The sequence below is a fragment of the Mastigoproctus giganteus genome, chromosome 6, assembly GCF_048544385.1.
Source record: "Mastigoproctus giganteus isolate SK-2022 chromosome 6, ASM4854438v1, whole genome shotgun sequence".
In the NCBI taxonomy this organism is placed as follows: domain Eukaryota; kingdom Metazoa; phylum Arthropoda; class Arachnida; order Uropygi; family Thelyphonidae; genus Mastigoproctus; species Mastigoproctus giganteus.
The window spans coordinates 18,768,067-18,782,841 of NC_143580.1; the positions used below are offsets into that span (position 1 = coordinate 18,768,067).

The 14,775-nt window shown below is 40.6% G+C and overlaps 1 protein-coding gene across 1 annotated transcript in view; it reads left to right on the forward strand.

Annotated features, from left to right (window-relative positions):
- Positions 1–14,775, forward strand: part of LOC150084028 (nose resistant to fluoxetine protein 6-like) — a 51,820-nt gene that overhangs the window by 10,676 nt on the left and 26,369 nt on the right. Inside the window, exons 5-6 of the mRNA XM_090375759.1 lie at positions 1,888–1,973; positions 3,705–3,869. Of these exons, the coding sequence (XP_090231885.1) occupies positions 1,888–1,973; positions 3,705–3,869 (251 nt within the window). The remainder of the gene's footprint in view (positions 1–1,887; positions 1,974–3,704; positions 3,870–14,775) is intronic.

The window sequence follows — 14,775 nt, forward strand, 5'->3', positions numbered from 1 at the left end:
CTTTAAGGATTGTATGGAAATCTAGGACATCCAGTGTGTATAAAATAGCATCTGAATTCAATTTGGCCAGAAATGCCCTATTTCAACCAGTCAGTTAATTTAAGAAATCGATATTGGCTGTCGAAGACTATTTGGAAGTCAATTGATTCAGACTGCCAATATTGATTTCTTTTTCCTACCTGGCTAAATAAAGGCCACGGGTTCGAATCCCGTGTCGGGCGTGGATCAGAGTAAAAAAAAAAAATGCAAAAACTTTGGGAAGTGAATTATGGCCACAGAAGCCTATGCGCCAACAACTGTAATAAAAAAAAAAAAAAACTACATCCTTCAATGGTACAATTTTATCTCCATGATGATGACTAATTTATGGATGACAATGCAGGAATGCATCGTCCAAGAATGGTTCGGAGAATGTGACATGGATTTCCACCATATTCCCTGATCTGAATCCAATTGAGAATATTGGGACATACTGGAGAAAGGAATGAACTCCTTTTTCTTCAGCTATACAGTATGTGCTAGAAAAATGGTTATAATTAAGCCAAAACGCACTAACACATTTAATAGTCGATATTTCGATATCACGCCGCACACTTGATGTTATTAGAATAAAGAAGCCCGTTTCGATGCTGAATAAAGATTTGCGTTTTTTTTTTTATGGTCCATTGAATGTATCAACAATAAAGATTAATTCTAGTGGCAATGACTTCTTTTTATTGTTTTTACGTGAAAAGTTGCTATTCGACCATTTGGAAAATTGCGAAACCAGATCATGAAACAGGAATTGTCTCTTCTAACCCTAGAAGGGGAATTTCGACTGTCTTCGTTCCAGAATACCGGATGCAATCAATAAAAATTCGGTAACTGAAATAAGATTTTTGAAATGATGAAATTTAACGGCGGTTATGATGGATCACCTTCGAAGTAGTCTCATTGACACTGCATACAACAATTCCAACGCTCTGCAACTTCTGACAACAGTCCTGATAGGTTTCCTTTGCATCCCTAATAGTCTCAGTTTCGCATTTTGAATAATTTCGTTGATGGTTGAAAAAATAGAGGAACACAGTCAGTAATTGAGTGGTTCGCGAGGGAATCTCAAATGGAAAGGGCCAAGTGTACATATAAGTCACAATGGCTTATCTCTTCCCAAATAGACTACTGCATGATCTTACCATAGCATAGTATTCTGGAACTTTTACACGGCTGTGTAGTGTATGGGTGGTGAAACCTGGTGACCAATAATCGGACACTTTGAATCTTGGGAGTTGCGAGGACTGTTTAGAAAGTAGTGATACTATGGCTGCAATTTAAACAGCCGTTTTTGTTCTAGAGTGGAAATAATCCTTGTGGAAATAATAAGGAAACATACAGCATATAAATGTGGCATTTTTCAGTTTCAAAGAATCCTCCACTTGTAGATCTTTAGACCTCAAATGCAATATATAAAGGCTTACGTTTCCTCCTTTCCTGGACCACTTGTATTTAACAGGCACATGTTGCTGTTTATTAGTTATTATTGAATTCTGAAACTAGTGCGTGCCTCGGCTTATGGACGCCGGCAGCATGGTGCAAGGTGGTGGAAGCGAGCCAACTTCGGATTTCGAATAATGTAGATTTTTTAATATTTTCCTTAATTTATTGAAACCTTAGAACAATAGAAATTCTACACGCAACGTTGACTCGGCTGTACATGTAACTCAACCAAACTGGAATTAACTAAATCATTGCATGTATTCGAAAATTTGGTTAAAAGAAATTCTTTCCACATGCACCATCTTGCAGAATATCCTGCAGGCGGCCATGCCCCGACTTTTGATGAATTGTTTTATCTGAATTAAATAGTAATTTAATTCATAAATAGTATCTGAGTATTCTATTTCGTAGATCAGTGGTGGGCATTCTCATTGCTTTGGCCTTGGTAGGAACTGTAATTGATCTACGCCAGAAAAAGAAGGGGTCAGAAGATCAAGGTGAGTTTGTTTCTTTTATTTTGTATATTTGGATAAACACTGACGGCCACCCAACTTTAATTATTAAACTTAACAAGTATTTGGGACATTACATTACAAATACTAGGATAACGCGCATTTTTCTTATATCATCGAATCTTCCAAGTTGCATTCACGAAGCGCCAATGGATTCATTTGTGCATTGAACCTTTCAACGAATACGATTATTTAGCATTTGTTGGCAAAATATTAGAGGATCGGACTACATAAAAAAGTAGGGATCACCAACATTCCTAATTATTTATGACACAATTTATTGATATTGGAGATGTGAGTAAATTAGAAAGTCTTGGCCTTTATTAGAAACTGGAGGTTTTGGGCTATGCACAAATCGAGGCGACAATAGATAAATCGATGGGATCACATGATGTGTTTTGTGGCGAAGTGTCATGATGTCTCGGGGTATGGTGCCATCAGTAATTTGTGAGCTATACAAAACTCTGTAAATGGCAGAAATGCGTGTAGCATGTATACAATGAGTATTGTGTTGGGTTCTGTTCTTCCTCTGGATACTTAGTCGCAGGGTCCCTAGTAGGACCCTAGGTTGCCCGCAACCAACACAAGACGAGCCACGCTGCTCATCCCTAGTAGGACCCTAGGTTGCCCGCAACCAACACAAGACGAGCCACGCTGCTCATCATTTTCTGCTTGGTCTCTGCAAGGGGTCACCTAAGCTTTCTAGACGGAGTCCAAAAATAAGTGTGAGCAATGGTGTTAATTGAAGAGTAGGAGTCAAAGCCCGGATTAAGGTGGAAGGACGAGGAAAGAAGGCGTCCTCCAGAAGAGGGAGGCTGTGGAGGAATGAAGGGTTGGACATCCCTGGGCTAAAATGCCAACCCAAGCCCAGAGAAAGTAAATTTGCAGGAGAGAGAACCCTGCAAAGAGAAGCGCCATTTGGCATCCCACACCAGAAGGTGTCAGCCGAACCTGGCCCACTTCATGGTACACAGGTGCATGGTCATCCTACATGTGAGGTGTCAGTAGCAACTAAATCATCCTATGTGAATAATTGCATTCTTATGTTTTAAGTCATTAATACCATTCATATGTAAGTACCTATAAATACTGAGAGCCGGAAAGTCGCATTATCATTTTTTACATCCACAAAACATACTTTAGTTTGATTGGTCTTTTTTACAGAATATATTTGAATCACCCCGTATGACCATCTCATGTGAAGCCAGAGAATTCGAAAGATTCAGTCTAGTGGTCGGAAATTGGGAGAGCGTTTGCCATGATATCAAATATTTGGGTATCTGCCGAGTCCCCAGTTCAATTTTATTGCAGGGAATCAACTCGAGGTTGGACGAAACTCAATCTCGCCTTAGAGTACACAGAATTGTAATCTAAGTTCGTTGCACAACAAACATGCTTGACATACAAGAATTAAATACAACAGGTTAAATTTAATTGCAGTAGTATTTCATTTTGTAGATACATTTAGTAGGATGGAAGGATGGAGTCCTTTTATCCTTTTGTCCTAATAAATTTACCTACAAAAAGAGTCCGTCGCTGACTATAAATTTATAGGTTGATTTGTTCCAAAAGATTTTGTGAGGGCTTTTGGCGTGGTAAGAGGATACCCCAAACTCGTCGGCCCCAAGAACGCTCTTACAGTTAACTGGAACCAAATTTATATTGCTCTTTTTACGCAAATATGTTTTTTAACTAAATAGTTTCTTTCATTTTTAGGCACCTTTGGTCTGATTTTATCAACCTTCTCCATGTTCACAAATGTGGAAAAATTAGTGAGCGAGCCATCGGAAAAATACTGTTTCCTACATGGAATGAGATTCATCAGCATATGCTGGATAATGTTTGCACACACCGGTGGATTTTTAAGAGTGGATGTTATACGTAAGTCATTCGGTCGTAATTTGTAAATATTATTTTTCTCCTGGTTATGGTTTTTATTCTGCTCATCATTGAGATTGGAGTTTTCAATTTTAATCCGATTTTCATTTTTTCAATTTAAATAAAATACTGATTTGCACTGCACAGATGGAACTGAGTTCCCAAGAAAGCTGCACGAGCTGTGCCATTATTCGTATTTCAGTATTTGCGCAGGTGCTGTATTACATCGAGTTATTAAAGATATCCAAACACAGAATATTCCCAAAAATTTGTGCCACTCCATTACTCAGATGTGTCTGGATAGTTATCAGTTTTTCCATATTACACGCTCATCAGCCAAAACATTATAATTCTACTTAATGGCGTGTTGCGACATCTTTCGCCATGATAAATGCTTGAGCCCAGTGTGGCGTCGACTCCAAGAGGCCATAGAAGATGTTCTCAGGTATCGTGTACCGGGTGGAGAGAAGGACTTTCTGGAGTCAGCAAGAGACTGAATCTCTGGCGTGGAGTGGCGAATGCTGAGTTCCACCGCATCCTACAAATGTTTCGTGGGATTAATGTGGGGGATTGGTTTCCGGGAAAGCACAGGAAGTGCTTGAACATGATCCTCAAATGATTATTGCACAATGCGGAAGTGGTACGCCTTCAGTCTTCACTCTCGCCTGGAGAGAGTGAAGACTGGGCACAAATTCTTTTTGAATGTGCAATCTATGAAATCCAGTGACTACAGTTAATAGCACAAATTTTCCCCCTTCCAAGGGTATACGAATACCTGAGTGGACAACTATCCACTCACTACAGAGGATTGAAGAGCACGTCATTTTACAGGAGTACCACAACTACAGGACCTTCACCCGCTTTGCCCAGCTGTTGTTTTTTTTTTTTTTTTTTTTTTATGAGAACCCCAAACACGAGAGGTATTAGAATCTAAGGAACTTAGTACCGTGCTTGGGTTGGAGGTTGAGAAGACGAAAGAAGATATTTGTTAATATTGGACTTGAACGGCTGCAGATTGTAATTTTCAGGAAATACGTATGATGGAAGATTGTTCCAGAAAACGGCAGTTGAATGAATAAATGAGGAAGTTGAAAAGTTGGTTCTGTGGGTTTGACAGTAAATGGATGTTGGCAGGTGGCGGCACGTGTTTGTTCTGTTTTGAAAGAGAGAGCGGGAATTATAGAAGCCAATTCAGAAGAACAGTGCCCATGGAAATATCTGTAGAAGAGGCATGCAGCAGACACAGTACGTCTATGAGAAAGCGAGTGGAGAGACGCTGTTAGAGATGAATCATTAATTAACCTAACTGCCCTCTTCTGAATGGAATCAAGAAGTCTGAGAGAGGTTTTGGGGGCACCACCCCAGATGTGGGAACAATATTCCATGGCAGGGCGGATTTGCGATTTGTACAGAGTGAGCAGCTGCTTGGAAGAAAAGTAACGCCGAGAGCGAAAGAGAAAACCGAGTTTTTTAGATGCAGAGGAAGCAATATTTGTAATGTGCTTGTGCCAAGAGAGATTAGAAGTCAGGGTAATCCCCAAAAGAGATTTATCATTTTGCCTAGAAATCGGAGTGTCACTAAAGATAAGCATAGGAGCAGAAGAATCCTTTTTGCGAGATATAAGACAAGACTGAGTTTTAGAAGGGTTGAAATCAACTAAGTTTTCTTTGCCCCACTGGAGAATTACCTGAAGATCAGAATTTAAGGAATTGGCAGCAGATTTTCGAGAACTTGAAGCTGATTGAGCTGGACAAGGTTTCTCAAAATGGAAAGTGGAATGCAATGTGCTATCATCGGCAAAACTATGGATAGGATTTCCAGTCAATGGAAGAAGGTCATTGATGTACAAGATGAAAAGAGTGGGGGAAAGAACTGGACCTTGGGGGACACCGGCATTAGTGGAGAAGTTAGAAGACAGAGAGCCATCTACCATCACCCTCAGTGAGCGATCAGAGAGAAAACTGGATAACGAATTACTAAAAACAGTTGGCAAACCATAAGATGGAAGCTTGTTTAGAAGACCTTTATGCCAAACACGATCAAAAGCCTTTGAGATGTCAAGAGCAACTACTTGTGTTTCACCGAACCTTTCCATTGAATTAGTCCATAAATGGGTAACATAAGCCAGAATATCACCAGTGGATCGACACTGACGGAATCCATACTGGCGATCGTTGATCAGACGGAAGGTTTCTAGGTAGTTTAAGAGTTGGCGGTTAATTGATTTCTCCATTACTTTAGAAAGAATAGAAGTAATTGCAATGGGACGATAATTGATTGGGAGGGATTTGTCACCCTTTTTAGGAACTGGCTGGATATGAGCAAATTTCCAAGCAGAAGGAAAAACACCTTTGGAATAAGAAAGTGAAAAAAGGCGGTAAAGAATAGGAGTAAGTTCAGGAGCACAGGTTTTGAGAACAAGTGGAGAAATGCCATCAGGACCTGGAGCTTTCTTAGCATCAAGGGTCATCAAAATCCTTCTGATATCCTTTTGACGGAAGACCACAGGAGGCATGGAATGGAGCGTGTTAGGAATGGTGGGAGGTGTTTTACCAAGATCATTAATACATGAGCTCAAAGAAAAATGGGATGCTAGCAGATCAGCTTTATCCTTGGCTGAAGTGACAAAAGAACCATCTGGTTTGGCCAGAGGTGGGAGCAGAGATGGGCAAAAGTTGCGGCCAATAGCTTTGTCAAGAGACCAGAATGCTCGGCTACCATTAGGGCAAGAAGCAAGTTTTCTACTCTCAGCCTGTTCAAAAGATAGTTTGGACTAATTAATAACTGCTTTACAATTGTTGCGAACTTTGGTGTAGGCAGAAAATGAAACTGGAGAATTAGAAACAAGCCAATTACGATATGCAACGTTCTTCTCTTGGACAGCCTTAGCACATTTATTGGAAAACCAAGGTTTAGATAAAGGACGAGATTTTAAAGTAGAGTGTGGGATAAAGGATTCCATTCCTGCAAAAAAATTTCACTGACACGATCTGAGCAAACGTTGACATCAGAAGTTTTGAAACAGTAATCAGACCAAGGAAAAGAAGAAAAGAAGTCTCGCAGGTCATCCCATTTTGCATTGTTGTAATGCCAAACAATACGAGGTTGGGAATAGCCATGAGATAAAGGTTCCATTGGAGAGGAGGCAATCACCAAGTTGTGATCTGAAGTGCCTAAAGGACCTCTCACTTCGACCGTGTACTTAGAAGGGGTGTTTGTGAGAAAAAGATCAAGCGTATTGGTTGTATGATTAGGATTGTCCGGTATTCTTGTAGGTAAATGAACAATCTGTGCTAGGTCATTAGTAATTGCAAAAGCCTCAGCATCTCGACCTGCTGGGTCGGTGTGACTAGAAAACGGAAGCCAGCTGGAGTTGTGAACGTTAAAATCACCAAGGAAAATTACCTCACTGTTAGGAAAGTTAGACTGGAGAAAGTCAAGTTGCAAAGAGAGGAAGTCAAAGAGCTCCAAGTGATTAGTGGAGTTGGGAGAACGGTAGAGACAACAGATGAATTTTACACAATGAGGTAGAGAGATTTTAAGCAGAGAAGATCAAAGAGAGGAGATTCCAAATTGCCAAGTCTCTGACAGGGAATATCAGAACGGACATATGCACAAGTACCACCTTTGAGGCGAAAGGAATCATACAGCAAATAATTTGGACATCTGAGATGAGAAGTAGTTGAATCAACTGATAACTGAGATTCAGTCAGAAAAAGTACATGGGGTTTGGAAGACTGCAAGTGGAAATGGACATCGTTGAGATTAGAATTGAGACCACGTATATTTGTGAAATGAATTAGGAAGTGTTTGGGAGGTTTAGATCTTTTCGCAGATAAGCTTGCTCTATTATTTTGACAATTCATGGTGTATTCCATAGTAAGAAAAAGTGGGTGGGACATGCTGTATGAAGTATTGAAATTTTTGGATATGACGTACATGTGGTAAGAATATACCCAGATCCTTGACATAACGTGGCTTCGACAATGCTCCCCGCATACACAACTCGGACTCCCTCCAGTCCCTATCTGGCAGAGTAGAGGTAGCAAGATTATACTCCAGCTGATCCGGAAGCTTCCTAGAGAGTTACCAATAGGTTCGGTCCGGTGGACTAACTAGCGGCCGGCCTGCGAACACCGTTTTAGAGCTCTACCCTCGAAATGTAAGGAATATTGGATCTCGCCACGATGTTCATCATAACCTCAAAAATCATCAATCATACTGCATGATGGAAGAGATAGGGAAGGGTTGACCGGAACTTAGCTCTAGAGACTAAACATGGGTTCCACCACTTCAAGCGTCCAATAACAAAGTGGTGGTATTTCACCGGTTGATGAGAGTCACTACCACCTAGTACTGCCTGGTAACATAGAGGGGCGGCGTTCCTCCATGTGGTGTGGGCGCCACACCTCGACCCCTGCATACGTTGATTCACACCTGCGTGGTCACCCACCATGTACTTGTGCATGAAGGTTATACCCAGGATTACTAACAGTCCCACCATCGTGAAGGTGCAAGCAGAGGATTTGGCTGTCATAGACCGTCCGGACTTCGCCGAAATTGGGTCCACCTTGACTTGAGTGTCACCCGAATATCAGTTCCATCAGCGTTTTAGACTCCCAGGTAGCAAGAACAGCTTGTCTGGCATATCTGATAGAACGTCTGTGACAACCTCAAGGACCAAAGACGAAGAACCCTTTTAAGGAGTTTGAAGACGAAGAACCCTTTTACATCCCTAAATAAAATGACAATCCATAATAGGAGTAGGGCTGATCTTTTGGGCGCAAATGCTGGACATGACACTGTTAAATTTACATCTTGCGACGTATAGAAGGCCATTTAGCGCTCTCTACCCCCACACTAACAAGGTATCTTTTAACCCCTTCCCCCAGTGGGGGGAGAGAAACTTGTTCCCCGTTCCCCATTGCCCTGCCTCTCCCATTTTCCTTCTGATGGGGCACGGGCATTCTCCTCTTCTAGCAGGGACCATCTACTCTATCGGACCCTTACTTCCTTTTCCTTCCCCCCCAGCCTTCAGGCTCTTAACCCTTCTTTCATTTCACACCACGTCTGCCTCACACGTCCAAATTTAATTAACACCAAAATTCTTGCCCAACCTATTAGGCCACAAAGCATGATATTTCAAGCGCATAACCCCCATCTAGAGAAATTTCTAAAGTTATCAGCAGAATAGACCGCGTTCATCTATTCTGCCAAATCATGCCATCTACTTTCCTGAAATCTCAGGAAAGTAGATGGCATGATTTGCCAGAGTAGATTTGTCTTAATGGTACACCCGGTCAGCCTCCCTGTGACTGGATATGGTAACGTCGGGCCCCACCCGGCCCGGCGGTTAACAGACCAGATGAACAATGGGCACAATACACTACACATCACATGATCTATACACTTTAAAAATCTCTGGCTTTGACAGGGAACTCTCACTCGATACACCGAACATACGCGGAGATGGGAGAAATCCCAGAAGCCGTTAGACCCTCAACACATCTATACCAAGGGTGCAGGAATACTATTTTTTTATAGATGAAAACACATATAAGGCATTTACAAAATTTGCTCAACAGGTATTTGAAATTAGACGAAGCATGCAGAGACAGGCCCTACAGCCTCCCCCGCAGACAAGCAATAATCCACAGCCAAAGTGCTCGTGACTCCCACCATGCCCAGATGACATTTTAATCTGATGAGGTAGTTGGAACCACCATGAGAGGTGTCTGTATTGGACATAACCGAATTGATGACTTGCCACCTCCCCCCCCAAGGGATACTCTGCAGTGAGTAAGGACCAGGGAGCCCCACATTCAGTCAGTGGGTAAACATAAAGGGGAGGGAGTTTTACAAGCAGCCAGGGAAGCAACTCGGCTGAATAATATTAGTAAGCTTGTTGAAAGGAGATAGAATGAACACCCAGCGTGAATGCAGAATTATGATAAAGTTGGAATGGTAAATTTAGATTTCCATTGCACTGAAGGATGACTGCTGGCAATCCGCAACTGGAAATTGTAGTAAAATGGGCAATAGAATCTTATCTGGATTTTCAATAGGGCTTTTAATAAGGAAGATTCAGTGGGTTTGGGGTTTGACGAAGAACAGCTTACAGAGAGAAGTCACAAATGGATATTCCTCAGAGTCGACTGGAGTGGAAATGGGAATGTTGCAAGATCAGTGTCCGAAACTCTCTTGGGAGTATCCTATTATCAGAATTTTCAAATGTAAAGAATTAATTTCATTATTCCTATGCACAAGGGAAGAGAAACCTCACTTGGAACGTAATATCCAGTTCTGCAAGCTGCATCTAAAGAAAGATAAAAGAACTCGTCAGGGAACTATTTTAGAAGATTCAGAATAAGCTTTTCCTTGCGTCATTGTGCCATTCTAATAGTAATGCCATTACTTCGTTACTATTTCATTAATTAATTTTGGAATTTTTAAAACATTTCAATCATAATTTGATTTGTAATGATAACTGAAAACACACCACGAAATTTATTTATTTTCTTTGATAGAAAACTCCTTGAGATTCAACGAATGGTTTCATGACATCTCCAAGTACAGTCTCTTTAATGGATACGTCATCGTTGACACCTTCTTCTTTATTACGTAAGTAAAGGTTTTATTAAAACACTTTCCTGTTTACCATCATTAATTTTCTGGTTCTTTAATATACATATTTATGAGAGTTTCCCAACCACCTTTCAGAAAGATTAGTCGAGGGTTTCCAAATATCATTAAAATTTAACCAACAGCAATCCGTGAAATTATCTTTGTCCGTCTGTTCGTCCTCATGTAATAACCGAACTCCCGATGGTTGAAATTTTATATTAGCCTATTTTAGAGTGATAGATCGAGCGTTCCCAAATTTCCTTAAATTAGGAATCAACGAAAATTTGGGTGGATCCAAAACCAACCATGCACCTAAGTCTCCCTGAAACAACTCTGCAGTCCTGGAAGAGTAGAATGAATTGGTTAATTATATGTCTATTATTCAGTATGATTTTCCGTCCTTGTAAGGTGGTTAAAATATGGAAGAAAATAAATAGACTGTGTTATGGTTATTAAGATAAAAACGTATTAATTAATAAACGCAGTAAGTTACATTTCAGGCGCATTATGTTTTTTCTTAAAATTAATTGATTTTTCTCCGTTTTCTGTGGTGAAGTGAAAAGTAAATATAGCTATCTTTTTAACAGTTAATAAGTAAAATTATGACTTTATATAACACTTAATAGAGCTCTATAGTTTTATTGTCTCTAAGCCTAGCCGTTCAGATTAATTACAACCTTATAATATTTATTACTCTTCTCCTCTATACTTTTAAGATTCTTTTCCCTATATATATACTCGAATACATATATATAATGATAGTAGGAGTGTGTTATAGACCTAATTAATCTGCAGAAAAAAAAAACTAGGTGGCAGTGATTGTTTCCATCAGGATCGAAGAGGAAAGAGTGAAGAGAACAGCAACCGGGTCCTCGTACCATGAAAGATTTTGGTTATGCAAATTGCAGTGTCCGGAAACTAGGCACTTGTATGGAGATCTGAATGAGGTGTTTAAAGCTTTGAATGGATAGTGTTAGCTCAATGCTGATGGAGTACTGAACTTTGCTCAGACATAAGGGGCTCTAAAAGATTCTGTGGCTAGAATCCGATTCTTCCACCAGGGCAGTTTACCAAGTGACCGAGGAGTTGGCTGCTGTCTTGCAGTACGAAGACCAAGGGCGTCCCGAACATTCGATTGGATTTAAGGGAGGTAATCATATTGGCCACGGCAGTCGTTGGATATCTTCAGTTTCAAGATATTCTTCCACCACCTGAGCTCTGTGTGAGTGTGTTTTCGGGCATAAAATGAAAATCAGGGCCGATCTCACCACCTGAAAAATCGCACAGAAGGTTCGAGGGTCAGTTCTCGGTACCTCTGGAAAGTTACGGTACACCTATCAAAAACATGATGGGGGGCGGCTGATGATCATTATTTTTCCACAAGCCAATTGAAGAGCACTGGATGGACAGCAAGGAAAATTGTTATGAGGACATTCAAATGCTTTGAAGGACGCGTGGAGTGCAGCATCACCCGTTTTAGTAGAAAGACGTCTACGATGCATTGGAAAACTTTGATATGAATACAGTTTAAAGTTCCTGTTAACATTTTTTTTTATTTCAGTGGTTTTCTCACGGCAAGGAGCACCCTCCAGTCTATGGCATCTAGGAATGGTCGACTAAACATTTTTATGTTTGTTGCTAGACGATATCTGAGGTAGGAACTTTCTTCAATTATTCTTCACAATTGAACAAATTTTGACATCTGTGGGCGATCATTTACAATAAATCAACAACAAAAAGGGATTCATCTCGCCAAGTGGCAGCCCATCTTTTCGCAACTTATTTCCCTCAGATACAAGCTTCGAAATCTTCTCAGAATTCTCATTTTTCAGATTGAATTTGACTTCCATGACCCCAACAACATACACAGAAATACCGGGGAGTTTCAAATGGCCATGCAACTGATGTTTACATACTCTTGTAAGGTTTTACGCTGTAAATTGGGACCTGTAAGGCGCCAGTCTCACTAGTTTGAGGTAATAAATATAATAAGGGTATAAATAAGATGCTGACAATGAAAGTAAAGGTGCAAACAGGGTGCTTGAAGTCACATCATGTACAATCGAGCCTAAAAGAATTGAAATCATATTTCATTTTTATTAATTTTCAAAATTTTTTATTAAATAGGACCAATTTGTTCACCAGTTTTTAATAAAATATTAAAAAAAATAGAGAATATTCCAGAAAGGTGTAGAAGATTCCTGAATGTTGTAAAACTGTCTATATTAATCTAGAAACAACAACGTGGCTATTAACGACAGCAAAATGGCCGAACTGCAGAAACATAGCGCTACACTCATTTCTGGCCATTTCTATAGAGTTATGTACTATATTAGGGTCGGCTCTTAGAGCAGTTGCTGCGGGTGCAATGTATCCTGTTACCACATCCCAAAAAGGGGTTCTGAGACAAAGCAAGGGAAACATCCTCTTGCTGTCTCTTGCCCCAGTATTAATTCTGGCACCTAGGGAGCACACCGCAACCGGAACTGTCCCTGAGTAGCATATCAAGGCGAAGTTTGCTTTCTAAGACCGACATCGCTGAACAGTTTCGAATCTCAATGAGTACACGGTTCACCATCGTGAAAGATTGAAAAAAGACTGAATTCTTAAGGACATCTGAAGCACTGGGTAGGACCAGGATATGAAAAACGGTCAAAATAAAGGTATAGTTGAAATGGCTGAATCGTTTGCGCATCGGATGAATATTGGAGATTTCAAGGCATTTGATGGATGGTTAACGGGCAGCCTGGCGTACAGCCTGGCGGCGTGTATGGGTAACGTGGGATCCCATTAGGAGTCGTGCGGCCAAAAGCCAGACCACAACAACGCAACACAACCTCTCACACACCACACAATACTTTTGTCTGGCTTTTATGGAGTAATCTGTACTTCACAAGAGTACTTATGGAGCAGTTGAGGGAAAACACTGGTGGCTCGTCCTCCCCAAACACTGCGTACCCTATGATGGATGGTTCCAGAAATTTAAGGACTCTTCGTTGGTCTCCTTCAAAAAAGAGCGCGTCCAAAATGCAGCCGTACATACTTAATCATTGGGGAAACCCAAGAACCTTGATGCTTTAAAGGGTGAAAGACACTATTGACTGTGACTAGCAAGCCCTGCGCGTTTAGCACAATGGTACTTTCACCGTCCTCTCACCCCGGGGGGAATAGGCCAGGAACTTTAGTGAGCTTTTTCACTCCGTAGCTGAGTTAATAGGTCCTCGGCGTAGACAGTAAGGTTTTTTCTCCAGAAATTGGAGTGTTTTCGTCCAGCAAACAGGGAAATCGGGCAGAGAACACACGTAATTTACAGACAAAATAATTTACTAGTAGATGTAATCCTTTATGGGCACCCTAATATAATTACTTTGTGTGGAACAAGCCAAGGCTACGCTGTTTGTCAAAAATCTATGAAGAGTGGAGTAGTGACTTAGATTGCAAATTGAGCTGGGCAGAGTTTCAGTAAGGAAGGATGCATCCCATCTTTTCGAAAGATGGGATGCCTCCTTCGCAGAATATGTAATCAAATTTCATTGGTATAATTACAGTGTGATGTGGATGGTCATCCTTGGTTCGATTGGACCATTCCTTTTTGATGCAATTGTTACTGGCGCTGTTTACCTCAACTTATTCAGGAATCAATCGTCCCACACATTCGTGAGCTATTTGAGGATGATGATGAATTTATTTCCAACGCGATGGGGCACATCCCCATTTTCATCCCGTTGTTAGGTCTTATCTGGATGAAGCTTTTTCCCAAACAGATTGGACGAAGAGGGAGTTTTCAATTCCGTTGTGAGAAAGGCGCATAGAAATTCCTCACGTAGCCGAGAGAACTCGAAACCATATCTGCAAAAACTGGTGTGGGGAAGATGGCGATCATACCAACTGTGCTACCTACATATATATATAAACTATATATATCTTCTATATATATGTACTACAGTAAACAGCAATTAATATATATATATATATATATATATATATATACACGTTATTCACGAAGTAATATTATGATTTTACGATCAACGCAGAATGTAGAATTATTTTATTTTTTATAGTGGAGTAAATGTACTAAATTAGATTATTAGTAGGATTTCATTAACCATTACTCGGTTGGGTAGCCCAGTTGGTATAGTCATCATCATCCCTGCTCACAGCGCGTGGAAAACACCTGGGTTCGAACCACGCAAGGAATTTTTGTGTCTTTTTCACGACGTGGCCAAGTTAGTCGGTCTCAGGCAAGCATAGCTTGCTTTGGCTCCCAAAAATTCGGGTTTTTGT